Raw genomic sequence first — 23,008 nt, forward strand, 5'->3', positions numbered from 1 at the left:
AAACGTACCAAATTCTGCCAAACCATGGGTGACAAAATGTCATTTGATTTGTTTCATTTTATATAGAACAATCTCATGGGGACACTAACAATCCCATTAAAAAAAATAATATAAAGGTTCTAATTCTTTAAAAATAGGCAGAGAATAAGACCATTCAATTAATTTGAATTGGTAATCAAAGTTGGCTGTTACTTTCAAGAAGGAGCATAAAATTGAATGCATTATTTTAAAATTTAATATAAAGCGACGAAAAGTCATCCTACAGATACTATTCTCCATATAGATAACACAGACATATAAACAGCACTTTCAAAGGGCGACCTTACGAAAAAGATAAAGGAATAATAAGAAATTAGCACTATAAAACGAAAAAAATAAAACGAATGAAGAAGCACAGTAAAAACGAAAAACGAAAAGTCATCCTACAGATACTATTCTCCATATAGATAACACAGACATATAAACAGCACTTTCAAAGGGCGACCTTACGAAAAAGATAAAGGAATAATAAGAAATTAGCACTATAAAACGAAAATAATCCGTCAACTTTTTTCATCAAGTTTTAACTCGACTGTTTGATTTTTGTTCTAACATTATTGTAAACTTCTCAAAAACTATGCAAATAAATAAAAAAAACGATGCCTAAATATAATGCTCGATCTGTTTCAATTCAGATTGAAAATTTTCATAAATTTGGTTTTATATTAGGCTAAAGCCGTTCTGACCTCATTCTATAATTAGCCTTGAATACAGATGTATGTTAATCCACTATTTTACTAAAAGAACCTTTTCCTGTTCTATTTTGTTGTGACTGTTTCTTATAACTGTTTAATTTTTTTTTCAGCCAGATTGGTAACAAAATAATTTCTGTCAATATTTAAACAACTCTTACCACCCCTCTAGAAAAAGATCTGTACATTCTGGTCTTCTTTGCCCAGGAACTTAGACACAACATTCAAGTCACTTATAAAAACAAGTTTTTTGTCCTTACACTGACCCCATTTTTGGAATAATAATATTTTTTTTTGTATTAGGGTCCCCTTAGCCAATGATTTTACGGTATAAGTTTCAAGTGGATTCAAAAAGAATTTCCTTTCCCTTTTCTGAGCTTTACTTTTGGGGGGTCCATGCCTCAAACCTAATGTGTCTTCGAAATTAGGATCCATCTTCATTCCACAAATAATTTATAGGATTGGCTATTCAAAGAAATACCATAGTAGACAAAATCTATGGAAAATATCTTAAAAGTAAAAGTAACGAAAAATGTGAACGTCCAATATAAGCGTAAAATTTCAACGCATCAGGGTAAAAGGTTAAGGTTTACCACCACACACTTACACACGTGTATATCCCCCTTCTTTGAGAAAATCTACACTCCCCTAGAGGGGGGTGTAGTCTTTCTTAGGGATTATTGAGTCTAAAAAACACATCGTTGTTCTTCGAAAATTTGCCGTGATACAAAAACAGATGGTAAATTATTTCTCAGAACAAGGAAGCGAGCTAGAAATGATAGGAATTTACATATTCGCGTTTTTCTTTCCTGGAAGTTCCTTAGCATGGTTTATCCAAAGTAACAAAGTTGATTAATAACAACAAAATACCTTCTTATAACAAGCTGCCAAGATGACAGTTCCAATATTTAGAAATAAATCTGTCTCCTTAAAATTCTTTGCCTTTATGACGTCATAGACAGCAAACAGTTCTTCAAACATGTTATGCTTGTAAAGCAATGACACCAGAATCTTCACGCTGGAGATATAATCAAACATACCGTCTAATGCTGGGTCACAAAATGCCTAAAAAATGAACAAATCTAAGTCTAATTCAATTTATGTAAAATAGTCCGAAAAGCAGCCAATTTAATTCTCTAAATCTCAAATATATTTTCAGGCTTCATTTTGCATTATATATTGCTTGTCTGATTCTACTTCTTTTCGCGAGGGTATTCTGAAAATCCAATTTACTAAACTTACTATGTAGTATGATTGTCGATTCAAGAATCTTACCCCACGTTCAGCAAAGCTGATGATCACTTTCAACCAATCAGGGGCCTCTTTCACTGACAAAACTAAGTAAATTAATTGCATTAAACAGAACTGAAATCTATCAGTGAGGGAACCCAGATTTTCGCTAATCGACTAATGCTAGAAAATCCTACGCTCTCTTCATGGAAATTTCCTCCCCCCATGACTAATTCCTCGATGGAAATTTCTCCCAACATATCCCCCTCTTCTCAACCCGTCCCCCAACCAAAAATCCCCCCGAAAAGGTCTGTACACTTCCCAATAACCATTACTATATGTAAGCACTGGTCAAAGTTTGCAACTTGTAGCCCCTCCCATGGGGACTGTGGGGATTTAAGTCGTCCCCAAAGACATAGTTATAAGATTTTTCGACTACGCTGAATAAAATGGCTATCCCAGAATTTTGATCCGTTGACTTTGGGAAAATATTCCAATTTTTTTGGCCACTTAAAAAGGGCACTAGAACTTTTCATTTCCGTTAGCATGAGCCCACTCGCAACATTCTGGGAGCACTGAGTCGGTACGATCACCCGTGAAAAAAAACAACAACAAACAAACAAACAAATAACACGCATCCGTGATCTGCCTTCTGGCAAAAAATACAAAATTCCACATTTTTGTATATAGGAGCTTGAAACTTCTACGGTAGGGTTTTCTGATGCTAAGAACCTGATAGTGTGATTTTCGTTAACATTCTATGACTTAGGGGGTGTTTTCTCCTATTTTCTAAAATAAGGCAAATTTCCTCAGTCTCGTAACTTTTGATGGGTAAGACTAAACTTGATGAAACTTATATATTTAAAATCAGCATTAAAATGCAATTCTTTTGATGTAGCTATTGGGATCAAAATTCTATTTTTTAGAGTTTTGGTTACTATTGAGCCGGATCGCTCCTTACTACAGTTCGTTACCACGAACTGTTTGATGAATGTCACAAATAACTAATTGCCCGACCAACCCACAGTTCACCGAATGTTATCTGCAATGGATAGCAACGAATCTGCACCTAGTTATGCGTTTGTTAAAACGACTAGAAATACTACACAGATGGACAACTTCTAGGAAGAATGGAGAAAGAGTTGAAAAAATGACCAAGTTCACTCTCAGGACATAGCTTTCGTTTCTGCGACGGAGGGTGGGGTCCTTTGGACAAGTTTTATGTCGAGAATCTCATATCCACTTCGTGTCTAGAATTGATCAAGAATAATAAAACCTGCAAAGTGATGTCTCAAGTGAAAAGGAAATCAGAAAGGATGAACAGTCGCCAGAATCAAACATCTCCTGTTCTTCCAGGCCTGACGATTCTGTTTCATAGTTCTAACCCCTTACAATCTTTAGCATCATTTTTACGCTTAAAATGCCAAGGATAAGTAACCCGATTTTCAATAGCATCTTGACCGCACAATCTCAGCACTTATCTCATATGCCCTTTTCCCCTATTGGCTCTGAATCTACTTAGTATTACATTTGTCGTTGATAATTTGACAATCATTTAACCTTGTGGTTTTTGGGAAATGCACAAATATTTCTTGAAAAAAAAAGGTCCATTTAAAGAAATTTCGTTCTGTGTTTAATATAAGAGCTTTTTAATTTTCTCTATTTAGTAGAGGTGTCAAACATTGTTTACTTGCTACATTTCTTCTTCTAAAATTCATTATCAAAATATGAATACCCTGAAGAATAAAACAATTCAATCTGAAGATGATCTAAATGTTAGAAATAGCAAAAACGTCCCAAGCAGAGAAGAGCTTAAATTTAAACAAAAAACCCATGTTTTGCCGCGTGAACCATCAAAAAAGAAAAAAAGGAACATTCTAAAATGGCTTTTATGCTATAAATCCTCTGATACTAATGACGGCAAAAATAACTTGCGTTCAGCTGCAACTCCAATTGACATTACAATGACCAATTTAGATAATAATCCCAATTTAGATAATAATGACTTACGTCCGGTATGTCCCCTCCCCGAAGCTGAAAAACCAAATTTGACCAGACGGCGTAGTCATAAGTCTCATCTATGGCAAAAAGTTCATCTTGATATAATGAAGGCAATAAAAAAAAAACACGAAAAAGACAAAACATTAGAAGAGAAACAGGAATCAGAGTTCTTGTCTGAAACTAAGAAAACACTTAACGGAATTTTGCAAATCTCAAGCGATGTATCAGCAAACTCGTTTTCATTACCTGTAAATCGTGTTAAACCCACGTCAACTAGCGGTGAAACCAAGGAGAAGGAATTTAATCCAAAAGAACAACATGATTTTGAACCATTGACAAAGATGCAAGAAACGGTTATTGGAGATGAGCAATTAATAAGCGAGGAGCAGAACGAACAAGCGGATGGATTTAATGGTGTAGATAAAGAAAAAATAAGCCGAGGACAGCAGAATTCCAAAGTCTTACCAGAGCTTCAAGAGCCATCTAGTGGAGTTGAAGAAAACATAAGTGAGGAGAAGAATGAACGTCAAAAAACGACTACTTGGAACATTTCTTCATCTAACATTCATTATCAATGTATCAATGCCGTGAAAAATAAAAATGATCTGAACGAAAGACAAAGTGAAAAAGTTTCTAGAACCGAAGGGCTTAAATCGACTAAATCTGAACAAAAGGCTCAAAACTCGTATTTAAGTAAACCCTACAGATCAAAAAAGAAAAAAAGAAACATTCTAAAATGGTTCTTATGCTACAATTCCCCTGATATTGATGACGTCAACTTGCGCTCAGTTGAAACTCAAACTGACATTACTATGACTTGCGCTCAATCAAGTTGGTTGACATCAAGTTGGTCAAAAATACCCAAAACACCCATTTCAGATAATAATGACTTACGAGAGGTATGTCTCCTACCCAAAGCTGAAAAACCAAATATAACCAGACGCCCTAGTCTTAAGTTTGTCAAATGGACAGAACTTACTAGCCATTTACAAGAAATTTTTAAAGAACAATCTGATCTTAACAATCTGAGTCCATCTGATCTTATGAAGGCAATAAAAAATTACAAATTGGAAGGAAAAAGCGAAAAAGACAAAAACCTAGAAATGAGCCTGAAACCAAACAAAAAAGACGAGACAATAAAAGCGTCAAGCATTCCACTTCAGTCACATCAACCAGCTACAGTAAGCATCAAAATTACTCAAACTATTGGTGAAAATGGTGAGGAAATCGTCATAAAGCCCGAAGAGCAACAGGATTCAAATATTTCGAGCAATGTATCAGCAAACTCATTTTCATTAGCAGTAAACTGTATGGAGCCTACATCAGCTAGTGGTGAAACTAAGGAGGAGTTTAATCCAGAAGAACAACTGGATTTTGAACCATCAGCAAAGTTGCAAGAAACGGTTATTGCAAATGAGATAACAAGTGAGGAGCAGAATGAACAAACGGAAGGACTTAATAGCAAATTGTTACTAAGTCAAGAAGACGAAAAGGCTTTTAACAAAGACGAGAAGGAGATTGAAACAAGGCGGCCAAATGAACCGAGCAATGCAACAGGAGATTCGTTTTCATCGGCGACAAAAAGTATCGACATCATGCCATCTTATGACAAAACTGAGAACAAGTCGAATCGAGGACAACAGAATTCCGAAGCAGTACCAGAAGCTCAGGAAACAACTCGCAGAGATAAAGAAAAAATAAATAAGGAGGAGAATGAACGAGAGGAACAATTGTATAGCAAATTGTTACAAAGCCAAGAAGACGAAAAGGCTTTTAACAAGCACGAGAAGGAAAACGAAGCAAATGGGTCGAATGAACCGAGCAATGCAACAGGAGATTCGTTTTCATCAGTGACAAAAAGTATCGAAATCATATCACCTAATGACAACACTGAGAACAAGTCAAATCGAGGACAACAGAATTCCGAAGCCTTACCGGAGGCTAAAGAAACAAATCACGGAGATAAAGATAAAATAAGTGAGGAGCTGAACGAACAAGAGGAAAAATTGAATAGCAAATTGTCACAAAGCCATGAAGAAGAAAGGGATTTTAAAAAGCACGAGAAGAAAAATGAAGCAAGTGGGCCAAATGAACCGAGCAATGCAACAGGAGATACACTTTCATCAGCAACAAAAAGTGTCGAAATCATATCAACTAATGACAAAACTGAGAACAAGTCAAATCGAGGACAGCAGAATTTCGAAGCCTTACCGGAGGCTCAGGAGACAACTCGCGGAGACAAAGAAAAAATAAGCGAGGAGCTGAACGAACAAGAGGAAGAATTGAATAGCAAATTGTTACAAAGCCAAGATGATGAAAAGGCTTTTAACAAGCACGAGAAGGAAAATGAAGCAAGTGGGCCAAATGAACCGAGCATTGCAACAAGGGATTCGTTTTCATCAGCAACAAAAAGTATCGAAATCATATCACCTAAAGACAAAACTGAGAACAAGTCAAATCGAGGAAAACAGAATTCCGAAGCCTTAACGGAGGCTCAGGAGACAACTCGCAGAGATAAAGAAAAAATAAGTGAGGAGCGGAATGAACAAGAGGAAGAATTGAATGGCAAATTGTTACAAAGCCAAGAAGACGAAAAGGCTCCTAACAAGCAAGAGAATGAAAATGAAGCAAGTGAGCCACAATAACCTAGCTATATAACAATGGACTCGTTTTCCTAAGGGACAAAAAGTATCAAAATCGTAACACCTAATGACAGAGCTAAGAACGGGTCAAATCGAGGATAGCAAAATTCCGAATCCTTGCCAGAGGTTCAAGAACCATCTACTGGAAATAGGGAAAAAATAAGTGAGGAGCAAAAAGAACAGATGGAGGAATTGAAGAGCAAATTGCTACAAAACCAAGAAGATGAAAAGGCTCCTAACAAGCAAGAAAATGAAAATGAAGCAAGTGACTATGTAACAGCGGACTCGTTCTCGTAAGCGATAAAAAGTATCAAAAGCATATCATCAGCATCATTTTATCTATGGCCCATCACAAAAAACAAAACCGAGCAGAGAGCCCAGAAAAAGACAGAGTAAAAATAAAAAAAAACAAAAGAGACAACATAAATGACCAAAGATGAGAAGACTTCTGGCATTCGGTAGCGAAATTACAAATACGCTTCTCAATAACCCCAGCTGGGTTTGGCAATTGATGCAGAAAAGAGCTACTTTTCCAAGTTGGAAGTTCTATCAAATACTTTGTAACTGAGAACGGTGAACTCTACTTAGATACGAAACATTTGAAGCCAGGGAGGCATACGAAACCCAGATCTTACTGGCATAATTTTTAGTTGCTAGGTTTACAGTTTCTTTCGGGTTTGCTCCAATAGGCATGCCCAGGCAAGTAAGGCTACAAGCAAAAGGAACCTCAGAGCCGGATAGACTTATTGATTTTCTATTCCCTTTATAGTTGAATGGTAGAACAACTGTTTTATCAGTAGTAAAGCTCAAACCAATGTGTCGGTACTTTTCTTGGAGAAAGGCAAAGGTTGAAGAGCATCCTTGAAAAGTGCAGGAAAGGTTTAGTAGGTCATCCGCAAACGTAACTAGCGAAAGATCAATTCCTTTGAAGATAAATGTACAGCTCAACTTATCCTGAGCACCAGTAACACAATTATTAAACAAAACTGGAGAAGTCAGAGCTCATTGGCGTGCACCTTTTAAAATCGGAAATAGTTGACTACCATCTTTAATTGTGTTGCGAGAGCAACACTTTGGTTTTGTCGTGTTTTTTTTTTTTTTTTTTTTTTTTTGTTCCTAGCACCCCGATTTCAGCTTATTCCTAGAAAGTGGTAAGGGTCTAACCTCTGCGGTTTTTACGGAAAGTGTGGACCTTGGGCCGGATTGATGAATATGACTTTACATTTTGGAAAGCTTCGTAGAACTCTTGCCTGGGGCCAAAAAGGATGGTTTTTGCTTGTCCTTGAGCCAGAGCCTATAGTGTGTGAAGTGAAGAGGAGTTGTATAGCCTATGTCAGAGAGGACTATCTGAAGTTATGCAGCCAAGCTTTCGTTTCATCAAACCATGTTTCTGCTTTCGAGTGGAAAGCTCCGTTCTAGAAGGCAAGCAGGCAGGCACCAGTTTCAAATTGAAGATGGACTAAAATCTATAAGTGTTAAATATATGCGACAGTTACCCTGCCCCACAGCCAATATATCTTCTTTGAGTGATAAATAGAAAAATTTAGAGAAGCAAAAAAGCGGCATTTTCCCACGGGTCCGAAAGTGCTGCCATCTATTGTTTCTACCCATTTCTGTTCGTGATTTCAGCTGAGTTTATAATTCGGTTTTTCGCACTTGGGATTGCGGTAGAGAAATGGTATCAGATGTGCCTCTTAAACTTAAAAGTTCTCTCATTGCTAAAGAAATTAGAGTTTATCCTTTGCTCCTTTCTAAGTGATGACGTTAGAAAGTTGGCCTACGGCAAAAAAGTCAACTTTTGAACTAAGACAGATAGATTTTTTTTTTCGACGGCAGTCGATAGCTTTTGATGAGCTGATCAAAGTATATGCCATCCATTTTTTTGTACAAAAATTCCTTCATGAGATATACCAGTTTGAAAGTTTAAAGGGGTCGACAACTTCAGTAGTAAGGTACACACTGAAACCAAAAATAGGCCGATACCAATTGTGAGACATAGGGGAGTTGTAAGCAACAGTCGGCTGTTAGCTCATAATCATCCTCGGCAATGAGGGGTTCGCAACTCTTTCTAGTTGGTGTACCTAATTTTTGTTTCCGTTGTATTTGATGGTAAGACCAATTTGGTTCCAGTGGTAAGACATGTAGGGGACTTGTAAGTAATAATCGGCTGTAAGGCTACAATCATCTTTAGCAATGAGGAGTTTGCAACTTTTGCGAGTTGGTGTACCTAGTTTGTATTTTAGCGTCCTTACAGATTAACAACTTCAGCGTTTAGTCGCAGCGAGGAAACAAAACCAAAGTGTTGCTCTCGCAACACTTTACTCGGCGAAGCCGAGCAAAGGTTGCCGCAACACCTCACGTTGCCCATGCAACGTAGATCTAGTTCCAACCTTCAGGTTTCTATACATGTATCTTAAACAAGTAATTGCCACAGCATCATTACCTTTCAAAAGGGCCTCAAGCAAAGCCTGCAAAAATATACATGAGTCAAAAGCTCTCGCAACATCGAGTGCACATAAGACCAAGAAATAACCTTTCTTCAATATCCTTCAGCACATTTATAAGCAGAAAAAGAGCATGCTCTTTACCTAAGCCACGCTGGTACCCAAGCTGATGAGGAGGGGTGGAACAATTTTCTTCAATATATCTTATCAAATAAGACTCAAAGAGCTTGAAAGTAATACATTAGACGGTAATAGGGCGATAAGAACTGCAAAGAGAAGCGTCTTTTTTGCCCTTTTCATGGGACTTGTTTGTCCGATACAAAATTGCAAAATGGACTACACCACAAACAAGGATCATCTGAAACAGTAGTGCTATGTTGTTCGATTAAAGAACCTGCAAGTTGCAGGTGCCTTGCTGAAATAGAACCAACACTAGAGGAGGATTATTTTATTATTATTTTGGAATCAAAGAGTGATCAGCATTTGGCAACACAACTAGGAAAGATTTCGTCTTATTTGAAAGAACAAGGTCAAGCTGTTTCCAAAAAAACTCCTATGTTTTTGTTGGAAGCACTGAACTCCCTCGCAAAATATTCAACCCACTTTTTTCGGCACACTAGCACTCTGGACTTTGATAGCCTTGCTGTAATTCCAGAGTTTGGAGAGGTCTCCAGCAACAAAAATTACATTTTTCTGGATCAGCATTAACTTGTGGTTTTTATAGAATAGAATATAATATATTTATTCACTACAATAGCCGGAGCTAGCATTAGCATGTCATGACATAAATAATTTATACCTTCAAAAACACTCACAGGAAAATTTAAACAAACATTTTATTAATCAAACACATATTAATCAAACATTAAATATTAGTCGCGTCAATATTATTAAAATGACGGGTAAAATATGGAATAAATGATTTGCGATATCTCTCAGTACTATAGGCTGAGCAAGTCAGTAACTATGGACAATTATTTTTTATTTGTCGGAGTCTAGTAACTGGTCCTTCAGTTGGGGGGCTCTCAAGGTTGGGTAGTAGACGACAATGAGTTGGGGAATTCAAACAGTTTAGTCCAAATCTATATGTTAAGCCATGTCTACGACTATCAAGTGAGTCCAAATTGAGTTGTTTCAGCGCATCCTCGTTAGTTGACTAGTTTTGTCCAAGTATAATTTTTACTGCTCTTTTTTGTATCGTCTCAAGTCTATCTGTTTGATCTTTTGTCAATCCCGGATGCCAAGCAAGGCATGCATACTCAAGAGAAGGTCTAACATAGTTGCAGTATATAGACTTTAAAACCTCAGTTGGTGTACCAAATCTTTTTAGGTTGGAAAATGAATGTAAAAGCGAGGCGCCTTTTTTAGTCAGATAGTCAACGTGCGAATTCCATCTTAAATCATCGTCCAAAAGCATCCCAAGTATTTTAACAGCTTTCTTTGTCGGCAGTAAGGAATTATGAAAAGAGTGGTTGTTATCCTTTAGGAAGGAAAATGTCATATAAGAGCTCTTAGTTTCACTGACCGTCAGTTTTACCTTTCCTCATTCAGCTTTTAGATCATGATAGATTTTGATCAAGTCAGACTGTTCAGTAGTCGGAGGGCTTAGTCGCAATGATAAAACAGTTAAATCATCAGCAAATTTAAAACGGTCACGAATTGTTGCTAAAATACGGTTAAAACAACAAGAAAAGAAAGTGGGCCTAATTTAGTCCCTTGTGGCGAAACACAAAAAATATTTACAAATTCAGATGGCTCATGATCAGGAAGTTGGACACACTGAGACCTTTCAAAAAGAAAACTAGCGAGCATTCGTACAGCAAATGGACGGGCACCCATAGCCTTTGCTTCTTCCACAACTACATTATGATCAAGACTATCAAAAGCCTTAACTATGTCTGCAAATAATGCATCAACATAGGCCCCATTATTTTCTAAGTGCTTAAGAATAGTATCAACAATGCAACCAAATAATGAACAGTACTATGCCCGGATAAAAATCCAGATTTCAGTTCCTTGTTAAAATTTCCGTTTCGTACGGAGCCTCAAATAATTAACAGAACCATCTCTCGGGCGACCACAGTCGTTCCAAATAGAAAGCCATAGCTTGGCCGAATTACACGCATTCACTAGATCTCTTTGGGATAAAATGGCCAATAAGTAACATGATATTCACATAGTGATAAGACAGCTAACCTCGATACAAGATACTAGGGTATATAGGAGTGGTGATATTGATATTAAAAGTAAAAGATCACCATCTTATACTGTCTAGGATTAATTTAAAGCTGAAATTTAGGAAGGGTAACGAACTACCTTCTGGGTAGTTATGACGTTGGTTTATTAAAGGATCAAAATTCGAGAAAAACTTTAAGGGTTTAAAATTTAACAATGTAGAAGATGGATGGAATAATTTTAGAAAAACAGTTTATGAAGTCGCTAATGGCTTTTTAGGGAAAATTAAGAACGCAGCTAGGAGTATTAGTAAAAATACTTCATGTTTAATAGAAAGGACGAGGAGCCAGTACAAAAATTATTTGAGTGACAGGAGGAGTAATAAGGAGGTGTTAAGTGAAGACCAAGGGTAAAATTGCCGAAGATCTAGAAGAAGTAACCACACGGCACAATAGTAAAATATAGAACTGGTATGTCAATAAATTGAGAAGGAATAAATAGCTGAATTTTCACAGTTAAGGATAGGAACGGGGCCACAATTAGTTAGAAGGAAAGAGTTAAAAAGAGATGGGCAGAAGATTTTAAAATTTGCTAAACCGTGATAGATTTACAGGAAAAGGAATAGAAAAAATGAATAAGTTCGTGACACTTGGGATGTGACAGAAGATTTATTTTGTGAGGAAGAATTAGTGACAGTACTAAAAAACATTAAAAAATAATAAGGACCCAGGTACTGATGGTGTGGTAAATGAGTTTTCTTATATATGGTGGTTGTGAGGTAGAGCTAAGTTACTGAAGATTATGAATATGATTATTGAAAAAAAGGGGAAAAACTAGCAATTTTATGAAAAGTCTAATTAAAACCCTCCATAGAAAAGCTGATAAGAGTGAGTGTTGTAATTATAGAGGCATTAGCCTGGTTTCTCTAGAAAGCAAATTACTTAGTAGGATGATGTTTTTTTTAAGACTTAAAGATGCTGTAGGTAAAGTTTTAAAACTAGAACAGCGTGTTTTTAGGAAGCATAGAGGATGCGTCAACCAAATTTTCACTCTTAGATCAATAATTGAGAAGTGTCTGAGTTGTCAAATGCCTTTAGTCCTCAGTTTTATAGATTATCAGCAAGTATTTGACTCAGCTGATAGAAGGGCTTTAGCGAAAATGATTAGTTCTATGTAGGAGAATAACATTGCTGCGGTTAAGACAGGAAGTGAGGTTAGTAGCTGGTTTCGTATTAAATAAAGAATTAAGCAGGGTTGTGTTCTATTCCCATTTATATGGATCTTTTTGATGGACTTTGTCCCAACAAGCACACGAAAGGCAATGGGAGAACACGAATTAAAAATCTTTTAGGCTTAGATTGTGCTGACGATTTAAGCATCCTAGATGAAAGCGTTAGCAAAACGAGTCAACTATAGGAGGTTTCACGATTTCAGGTTGCAAGAATAGGTTTGAAAATTAATGTCAAGAAGACTAAGTCGCTAAGACTAGGACAAAGTGAAGGCGATGTTGGATAACAAGAGGTTCGATCAAGTGGACAACTTCACTTACCTAGGTAGTATTACTAATAATGATGGTAGGTGCAGTGAAGATATTAAAAGAAGAATAACCGAGGTCCAGAGTGTTTTTCATGGTAGAAAAGAGTTTGAAATAATAGGAAGATAAGTCTTCGAACCAAGATTAGATTATTGGAAGCTACAGTGATGACAGTGGTCAGTTAAGGGTCTAAAGCGTGGCCGCTCCAAAAACGGAAGATGAGTTACTAGATGTTTTCCAGAGAAATTGTCTACGGAATGTTTTTGATACCCAACTGACTGACAGTATCCCAAATGATAAGCTTCACAAAAAATGCTATTTTTGATTGTTTCTTTTGTATAGCATTTGCGCTTTTTCTCACCTTTTATACTTTTTTTTGTATACTCCATTTTTGATTACTCTTCTTTTTTCCTTGATAAACGCTACCAGGTGTACAATTGAAACATCTGGACTTTAGCACTCGTAAACTTTTTGTGAGTTTTTACGTCTGTTTTTGTGTTTTCATTTCACTTTAACTATTATCTCCTACTCTTTATGTTACTTGTTCTTCTTAAATTGTGCGTCGATAAAAGCCTACGAAAAAAAGCTAGTTCTAGTTGCAAGTGTTTTAATATCTCATTTTATTTCAAAGTTTCAGTTCAAAATTGTAGTTACTCAAATCTTCATACTTCACAGCACATATACTTAAATTAGTACAATAGTTCTCACCACATCTTCATAAAGAATACATCATAAAAACATAAATTGCTTTCTTTGAAACCCAAATTAAACTAGCTTAAGGGCAGTAAGGGGAGGGGTGCCTTCACATACAGGACAGCCTCTGTTTGCTTTAAGTTTTAAGATGACTCTTTACTTAATCAGTGCTAATAGACCGACTACACGCACCCTTTTGAACAAACAAATCTTTAACTATGCACAGGAAATCTAATATAGTTACCTTTAATGCTTCAACTGGTTGATTAACAACATAAAAGTATCTCATAACTATTGGTCCAAGGATAAATTCTGTTTTGGATTTCTGGGTATTATACCTGAAAGAAGCAATGCATTAGTCCACTAAACGAAAATCTTCTGAGCTTCATTTTGCACATAAGTTATATTTCAGTTATACAGAAACATGATCTCATAGAAGAGGACTGTGGCTTTAAAATACAAGCATTCCATTTCCTTCCCCCCCCCAGCTCCACCCAAAAAGATTCCTCTAGCCCTTCTCTAAGAGTTAGATCTGTATGAACATTTACGAGTTAATCAATTATTCCCCTTTACACTTGCCAAGTGGTTGGCGTGCTGGATTTGGAATCCTTTGTCTGAAGTGAGGGGGTTCGATTCCTGCTGTGACCAGTTATTTGGTTTGGCATGGGGGTCAGTAGCGTGACTCTGTAGGCTCAGCCAAAGTCAAACCAGCTCTAAATGGGTACCTAGAAAAATCTGGGGAATGTAGGGAGGAGAGGTGTACGAAAGCATAGGATGGATGGCCCCTGACCCCAATTACACTTTCTGGCAGAAGAGACTTGAAATGGAGATCAGCACCACCGGTTTGGACTTTCGGAGTCTAGTGCTGTATCCTGGCACTTTCAATATAATTCCTATCAGATTAGAGGCAATGAGAATGACTTTCAGCAGAATTAGTCACTCTAATTACCTTTATTAAGAAACTAAGGAGTATAGGAAATTGAGAAGAGAGAAAACTACAAATAATTTCTAAGACAAGAATACCTTGCCATTTGAAAAAAAAAATGCGTAACAAAGGGTGAAACTTGTAATTAAGACAGTAACCAAAATTAAGAAGCTTTAACGCGTTAAATCCACACACCCAGAAGCCTTTATCAACAAAGGAAAGAAGTTTAGTTAGATTTAATTGTGTGAATCATTTCGCTAGAATTTCATATTGAAAGATATTATTGACTCTGTTGGCCTGCATATGTTATTAATTCAGCTTGATTGAGACATATCTTCTTAAGTTGTTTCTCAATACCGTGTTGTTATTATCAGAGAGAGTAATCGGCCCTTTTAACACACAATTATGGAAGCTTTCCAAATGTAGGTTTTCTTGTGGTTTCTCTCTCTAATTCTTCATGTAATAAAGTTTCTTATTTTTTTGTGTTGGTTTTCTGCATATTTCTATTAATTATTTTAGATTTTTTCCACTGACAAAAGTTTCCAGATGTGAAGCCAAAATATCTGGGTTTGTGGAATTATAAGTTTTTATCTAGCTTATATATTTTCCTTTTACTTATGGAGCAAATTCTGGGATTTAACATGATTTCATAAGAATAAAAAATAATTTCAACTCTGACAATGCAGTATTCCTTGCCAGAACTAAAAAGGCTCAAAAGAAGCTTAATTGTGATCAATAAAATAAGGATTTCAATTAAAGGCTCAAATTTATTTGGATCCAACCCAAATTTACTAAAAATATGCAGTCCTTTTTAAAACTATTCTATTATGGATTATAGTGCAGGTTAGCCTAGGCTAACCTATGATAGCATGGTAGATTGATGCTTTGAATGGCAATGCAGGACCAGGGCTGCAAAGTTGGGCAACAAGCATACTACCTGCCCCTATAAAAAAGAACTAGCAACTAAAATGTTGACTCAGAGCTCTATGCGACATCAATGGCTCTGGAGGATCTTTACCCGTTACCCTTTCAGTCTAGGTTAACAAACATTAAACAGGCAAGTTAGGGACATGTACAGTAATAAACCTATCCTGCCCTTTTAGCAACAGAAGTTGTTCGTCGTTGGACAAATATAAAGCAAAAGGTGAACAAAAAAAATTTGAAAAATTTTTTACCAAAAAACCATTTTTAAAAGTCATTTTACTAATTTTATAGTGGATAATACTAGAGTCTGCCAATTGTTGTATTTATTGGTTCTCGAGATGAAACATGAATTTTCTATCTTGTCATTTCCCAAATCCTGTGAGGTAATTTATTAACAACAAAAAGCTAAACTGACAAACATCCAGTAATCAGCTGCTACATGGAATAGTCTCCCAGCAGATGTAGATGCCAAAAGGTCATCTTAATGCTATTTTAATAGAGGTTTTAACACTTTTACATGGTAAAAAAAGAAATAAGATAAGTCTTTTATACTATTGCTGGTGAAACAAATCTTGCTATAGAAAAAAGGATTAATCAATATACCAAAACTTCAGTACTGAAGTGTTGAAACATTTTGAAATTGGTTTAGTACCTGTTTCATATATGCTACTTCAATATTTTAAAAAAACAAAAATTACTCAAAACCATTTTGTAAAATACACCCCTAGGACCTACTTTATCAGGAATTTATCCTGGCTCAATAGCAATTTTAAAATAATATTTGTCCAGCTGAAACGAAGATACCCAGTCCCTCATATCATTGGGACTTGACATATCATTGGATATTAAATTTAAATGTCTTACATTTTTTTTCTGTGACCTTAATTACTTAGAGAGAGCAGTATCAAACCCATGTGACTAGGTGGGCATTTGTGGGAGATGATTCCCCTGGGAAGTGGTAGGGAATATTTAAGGAAATGGAGACATTTCCTCTCATTAATTGTCAATAGACACTAACAACTTGAAGTAACATTTTGAAATATTTGTAAATCCTGAAAGTTCAGTATTAATCATACTTTATTTTTAAGCCTTGGGGTCACAAGGGAAAAACAATCTTTGGATCCCTCTCTAAAATCAAAGCTTACAATACCCAGGTCCTTTTCTAGCAAGGACAAAACTCTGGTCAGGTAACTCTTTTCATTGAAAAGCTTCTTTTCATGTGTTTTCAACCAGAAAAAGAAACGTTCATGAAACAAACAAGAGCTAAGAGCTCATATGGCACTTGTGACGAGGTCGGAAGAGCCGAGAGCTCATATGGTACGAGGTCGGAAGAGCCAAGAGCTCATTTGGCACTTGTGAGAAGGTCAGAACCTAAAGTTAGATTCGGTACTAGAGTTATCGAATATGCCACGATATCCTTCTAAACATCAAATTTCATTGAGATCCGATCACCCGTTCGTAAGTTGAAAATACCTCATTTTTCTAATTTTTAAGACTTACTCCCCCCCCCCCCCAACTACCCCAAAGAGAGCAAATAAGTTCCGATTATGTCAATCATGTATCTGGGACTTGCGCTTATTTTTCCCATCAAGTTTCATCCCGATCCCTCTACTCAAAGTGTTTTCCAAGATTTTAGGTTTCCCCCCTCCAACTCCCCCCAATGTCATCAGACCCAGTCGGGATTTAGAATAAGAGCTCTGAGACACAATATCATTCCAAACATCAAATTTCATTAAGATCCAATCACCCGCTCATAAGTTAAAAATACTTCATTTTTTCTATTTTTCCGAATTAACCGACCCCTACTCCCCCCCCCCCCAGATGGTCAAATCGGGAAAACGACTATTTCTAATTTAATCTGGTCCGGTCCCTGATACGCTTGCCAAATTTCATTGTCCTAGCTTACCTGGAAGTGCCTAAAGTAGCAAAACCGGGACTTTAGGTTTTCCCCCTCCAACTCCCCCCAATGTCATCAGATCCGGTCGGGATTTAAAATAAGAGCTCTAAGACACAATATCATTCCAAACATCAAATTTCATTAAGATCCAAATACCCGCTGATAAGTTAAAAATACTTCATTTTTTCTATTTTTTGCGAATTAACCAGGCCCCCACTCCCCCCCAGATGGTCAAATCGGGAAAACGACTATTTCTAATTTAATCTGGTCCGGTCCCTGATACGCTTGCCAAATTTCATCGTCCTAGCTTACCTGGAAGTGCCTAAAGTAGCAAAACCAGGACCGACAGACAGACAGACCGACAGACCGACAGAATTGGCGACTGCTATATGTCACTTGGTTAATACCAAGTGCCATAAAAAGGCGAAATTAAATCTTACTGATAGGACACAGAGAGTAAGGCTTTTTACTAATGAAGTAAAATCAATCCTCTCTGAGAGGTGTGGAGTCACCAGCAGTTTCCTGCAGGGTAGTGTCTCAGGACCTGCCCAGATCAATATGAATGTTTTTTTACAATTGGCTACAAATTATCTCACTCTCTATGCTGAAAACTCAACATTTTTTGGTGCAGTCAACAATGAGTCACTACAAGTGGATCTTAACCATATTCAAAACTGGGTAAATACATGGCACATTAGTTTCAATGATGACACAAATGCAATGTTTTACATTTTTAGCAAGTCCAACCAGGTTTTAAGTATAATAGCGGGTCAATCCCGCTGTAAGTAACTCTCAAGAGCCGGAAGTCCAAGTCTGGGAATCGTTATTGACAACCAGTGTAAATTCCATTCAAACTGCAAGGAGGCTGTATCTCATTGAAACTCTGTCCTTGCACTCTTGAAAAAACTATATACACTAGATCTTGCTATGTTTTCTTGAGGTTGTACAAGACCCTTGTCAAACCAGTGTTTGATTTTGGAATGTGCATAGCATCACCAGGATACAGAGGTGACGTAGAGCTTCTGGAAGGGGTATGACGGTGAGCTCTGGCAGTAACAGAGATGAGAGACAAGGATTATAGTGAACATTTGAAGGAGCTGAAATTATCTGCACTGGTTTACTGATGACGAAGAGCTGATATGCTAATGACATATAAGCTTATTTCACAAGAACTCTTCACCCCCAATTAATTTGTCAACTTTACAAAATATTGACACAGACAGGAGGGGACATTCAAAGAAGCCGTTCAAGCCATCTGACAAAACTAACAGTTTTTCTCCTACTGTGTAGTAAACCACTGAAATAGTATCTCAGATACAACAGTCTCGGCACCCAATTATGAAGCTTTCAAGAAGCTACTAGATGTTGAATAGAAAGGTGTTCCCTGGAAGTACCAGTGGGATGCATTTGATTTTTGATCATTCACATCATCAAGTATGGAGCATTTAACAGATAAAGATGGATCTTCATTTCTTCCAGAGTGGCAATTAAGGTAATTAATTCAGTCTGAATCCTATACAATGAGAAATTGGATAGTCATGTATTATATTTCTGCTTTTAAAAGACATAAAGAAACTGAAAATTACAAAATTTAACTGATTCACAATAATAAAAAAAATCTTTACAGTTTGTTTTTGATATAGTAACATGTAATCTGAACACATCATGATTAGTTGTAAATTACCAAAATATTATTATTTTATTGTCTGTCTGCTCTGTAAAAAGTGGAATAGCAAAGTAGCAATGCTACTTTTCAGTTTTCAAATTTGTTGGCTGATTTTGGGCTGCTTGAAAATGTTGTTTTTACATATAAAAATGCTTTTTGCTCAAAGAAAAGCCATAATAATATAATTTGTACTGCTCAAGCGTTGGAAGCTTTTGGAGTTCTGTCAGATTCTGCTACCGGCAGCTTTGGAACTTTTTCCATACCTGTTGTCTGTATTACAAAATGTTTTGTGGATTTTCCATTATTTTACTTTCAACTGAGAAATGTGCCCAAAACTTATTTCTAGGTAGGAGATATGTAAGCCAAAACAATTAGAAAAATTGGCAAGATACAGCATATAATAAACTTAGCTTTAATTGTTTCCTAATGTAAAAAAGGACTTGGGAAACATGGACAAAGCTTGGAAGTTCTAGGCAAGTTTGTCTAATTGTTCATGCACATTCTACTAGAAAGGATATACCTTTTCAATAAATTGTGTATTGTTTCAGAATCACTTTCATCAGCAACATGAAGGAGAGTTTTAATATCTTCTATAAAAAGCATCCCTCTGGCTTCTGGTTGAGCTTGCTGGGCCATCCTAGATTTGAATCTGCCCAAAATGACATCAGATGTATATTGAGAAGATGTCCTAGCTCTTTCCTCATTATATTTAGGAATTCCAAGATTCTCTGGTGTATGCACTGATCTGAAAGCTAAAAACAAAATAAAAGGCGAATTAATGGAATAAGATCAAGTAATAAATAATACTGAAGGCTCTCATATCATTTCTCTTTGTTATAAACCCATAGCAGTTTGGTGCACCAATGGTATCATATGAATTTTCCTTGGGAGGAGGGTAAAAAATCTTACCTAACTTTACCTTAAATTGCAGCTTGGAGCAATCTAAGGATTTTTCCTTGTAGAAACTCCAGAGTTGATAACACATGACACATAGTTGAATACATACACTAGCTGTTTCATGTTGCTGATTCGAGTGCTTCCTAGTTATACTTCTATTCTTTTTTTGACCATTCGTTGTCAAGATGGTTCTTAAAGCTGTCTGTGGTTTGGGCAGCAATGGTATCTTGCAGTAATTTGTTCCAGAGGTTGGCAACACGGTTGATAAGAAAATGGGAGCGTTGCCGCTTTGAGGAGAAATACCTGGATAACTGCAAGTAATGTCCCCTCGTACGACTTTAACCTAAATATGGGTCTCTAAAAGACGTTGCTTCTTCCATCAAATAAGGAGAAAGTTTGCAGATATTTTTTTTTCTGGATTCTTTCAAAGCAACAATAACAAGTCACATATTTTTACAGTAAAAAAAAAAAAAAAAAAAAAAAACAAGAAAGAAAGAAAGAGAGCAAGAAGAAGAAAAAAAGAATATGAGACTACTATGTTAGTAACATTCGAATTGAATTGACTGATTATATAGCAGGCAACCAAGTTCTGCAGTTCTTCCTGCATTTTTTTTACATTAGAGCCTAACATGCAACAAGGGTATCAAATGACTTTTTCCCAGTTCCAGTTTCAGACTTTGTATAAGGGTATATGGACTACCATACAGTCCAAATGATTTTCTGGGGATAGGGGTCTAGCATTTGAAAACAAAACTAATACTTCAAGGTTAAAAAAAATATATTACAAAAATCTATTTTGGCAATAACATCACTATGACATTGATGTCACAAATCGATAAACTTCGATTACAATCGATGCCTAAATTTCTTGGCTTCAATAAGAAACCATTGGCCCTATAATTTTCAAGCAACTCAGCAAAATATCAATTTTTTTCACTAATAATCAGCACCACCAAATTTGAATTCCAACTTTTTCTCTCTCTTGCTTCTGTCTACCTACCTTGAAACTTCTAATCTGGTTGGAGACAAATTATTATTTGGCCCATTTTGAGGTATCACAAACTTTTTTACAGATAATCTTGCATAATGAACAAATGCAAAAAAACAGTTTTTATCTTTATTTACAGGATCAAGGAACTCTCTCGGTCAAATCTAAATATCATGGAATAGAAACCTTTCTATAGTGACACCTCATTCCTATTCTATCATTTTTGCTGGTAAACCCAGGATAAAACACAGTGTTTGAATAACATCCGATGCCAAGTTGAAGTTTTACAGTCATCTATTATAAATGAATGTATTTTTTACAATCAAATATGATAAATTTCATAATTCTCAAACCTTAAATTTTTCATTTTATAGGTAGGATTCAAGCACAACTGAGACAAATAATTTTTGTTCAATAAAATCGACTTAAGATGAGCCAAATTACATACTGTTCCTAGGCTAAGTGTTGTAAAATTACTGTAAAATAAAAACTCAGTAAGTAAAATTTGTAAAATAAGGTACTCCCTAGGAAATACGGGTAAAAATTGTGTTTTAGAGTTAACCTGTAGTTACAAGACCAGTTGAGCATTTCTTTTTAAGCATCACTTACAGGTTTTTAATGAAATTTTTGGTACTGGCGCAAACCTCAAATTTGTCATCTAAGTAAAACTGGGAAAAACCCATAGGAAAAACTCATGATCATTATACAGATCACAAACTAACTGAATTTCAGCATGGTCAGGTAGTGGTTCTACATAGACTTGAATCATTCTGATTTTCCTGGGCTTAAATAAGGTGTTGCCTTCATCTAGAGTTTCATCAATTTAACTAACTGTCTAGTTTATCTCTTTGGTAATCATGTGCCTAGATACCTTTTGGAAAGTGTCTGATTTTGGACATCTATTTTGTAACAAAAAAAAAGGAAATCAAATTTACCATTCTTTGGGAGTAAAATAAAATTAGTCATTTTTTTCTACCTTTAAACCTAAGAAATGCTACCCTAACAACCTTGGATATTTAAATAGCTGCATTCAGCCACATTCCTCACATAATATACATGATATACATATAATTTTTCAGTTTTTTTTTTACAAAAGTACTGAATACAAGTAAAAAAGAGATTTGTAACACTTTGAAGATTTTGATTATTAAGGACTGGATTACAAAAGCAGAATATTCAACCACTTTCACAGTCATTAAGACTATCTTCAACAGAATTTGTTTGCAAATCTATCTCCTCTCCCTCAACTTTGATTCTGATTCAGGTTACTATGCCTGTCCCAAAGCCCCCCCCCCAAACGAAAGTTCTGGATACAACCGTGAGGATTATATATCAATTTCTTCCTCCATTCTCCCATTGTCACTGCCTTAGAGTTAATTCTGTATTTATCTGAAGATTCTTCAAACAATCGCTGAAACACAAGGGTAACTAAACAACAACAGGAATTTCTTTTAGACTCTGTAGTCAGTAACAACTCTTTTGGCAGCAATTGCTTGAAAATGAGACTAAATGACTGAGCCCCCTCCAAAGTGTATTCAACCACTCCTTTCTTATGAAGTGCCTCTAGGAAAAAAAATACTACAGGTAAGGCAATAAAATTGCCCCTGACTTAAACAGGAGAGTAGAAATTCCAATCTCCCTTCTAATGAAAATCTGAAATTATCTAACAGGAAAACAGGGAGGAATTTTCCATGGTGGAGGGGGGGGGGCAAACGCTGGCTTCCAGGGAAAAGAGAGATTGATCACAAGATTTCTCTGAAATGTTAAATTTAAAATAAAAATGAGGCCACTGAGTCTGCTTTGGCACTCTTAATTACTGAAATATTCAGACCAAGTAGTTCTTTTTTGATGAGACAACTTTAATATTTGAAGCAAATGACTTTCCACATTCTTTTAGAAAGGCAACTGAAATTTAAAAAAAAAAATCCATATATTTGAAGCAAGAGACCTTGCTTCAAATATAGATATAGATAGCCTACTGGAGATATTTCTATAAACTAAATTTACAATAACTTAAAATTCAAGGATTCAAATAACATTTCCCCTCAGTTTAAGATTATCCAACCACAATTTTAATGAAAATTGGGTCAATAGACAAGCTAAGTCAATCACTAAGTAGAAAATTATTGCCAAATCTAATTGGTGAATAGTCTTTCATTTATTCTGGCTTGTTTTTTTTTTTGGTTTGTTTGATTCACTCTTTCTTCTGCTCAGTTAGAGTTAATTCAAAATGTTAGTTTTACTTCTTTTTTTGAGCACTG

General features: G+C 36.0%; 1 protein-coding gene across 1 annotated transcript in view; it reads right to left on the bottom strand.

Annotated features, from left to right (window-relative positions):
* The window catches only part of LOC136027897 (pentatricopeptide repeat-containing protein 2, mitochondrial-like), a 60,433-nt gene that overhangs the window by 31,130 nt on the left and 6,295 nt on the right, over window positions 1–23,008 (bottom strand). The window contains exons 2-4 of the mRNA XM_065705327.1: window positions 19,383–19,614; window positions 13,695–13,788; window positions 1,602–1,796 (exon numbers count right to left, since the gene is read on the bottom strand). Of these exons, the coding sequence (XP_065561399.1) occupies window positions 1,602–1,796; window positions 13,695–13,788; window positions 19,383–19,614 (521 nt within the window). The remainder of the gene's footprint in view (window positions 1–1,601; window positions 1,797–13,694; window positions 13,789–19,382; window positions 19,615–23,008) is intronic.

Source organism: Artemia franciscana, chromosome 6 (assembly GCF_032884065.1).
Source record: "Artemia franciscana chromosome 6, ASM3288406v1, whole genome shotgun sequence".
Lineage (NCBI taxonomy): Eukaryota > Metazoa > Arthropoda > Branchiopoda > Anostraca > Artemiidae > Artemia > Artemia franciscana.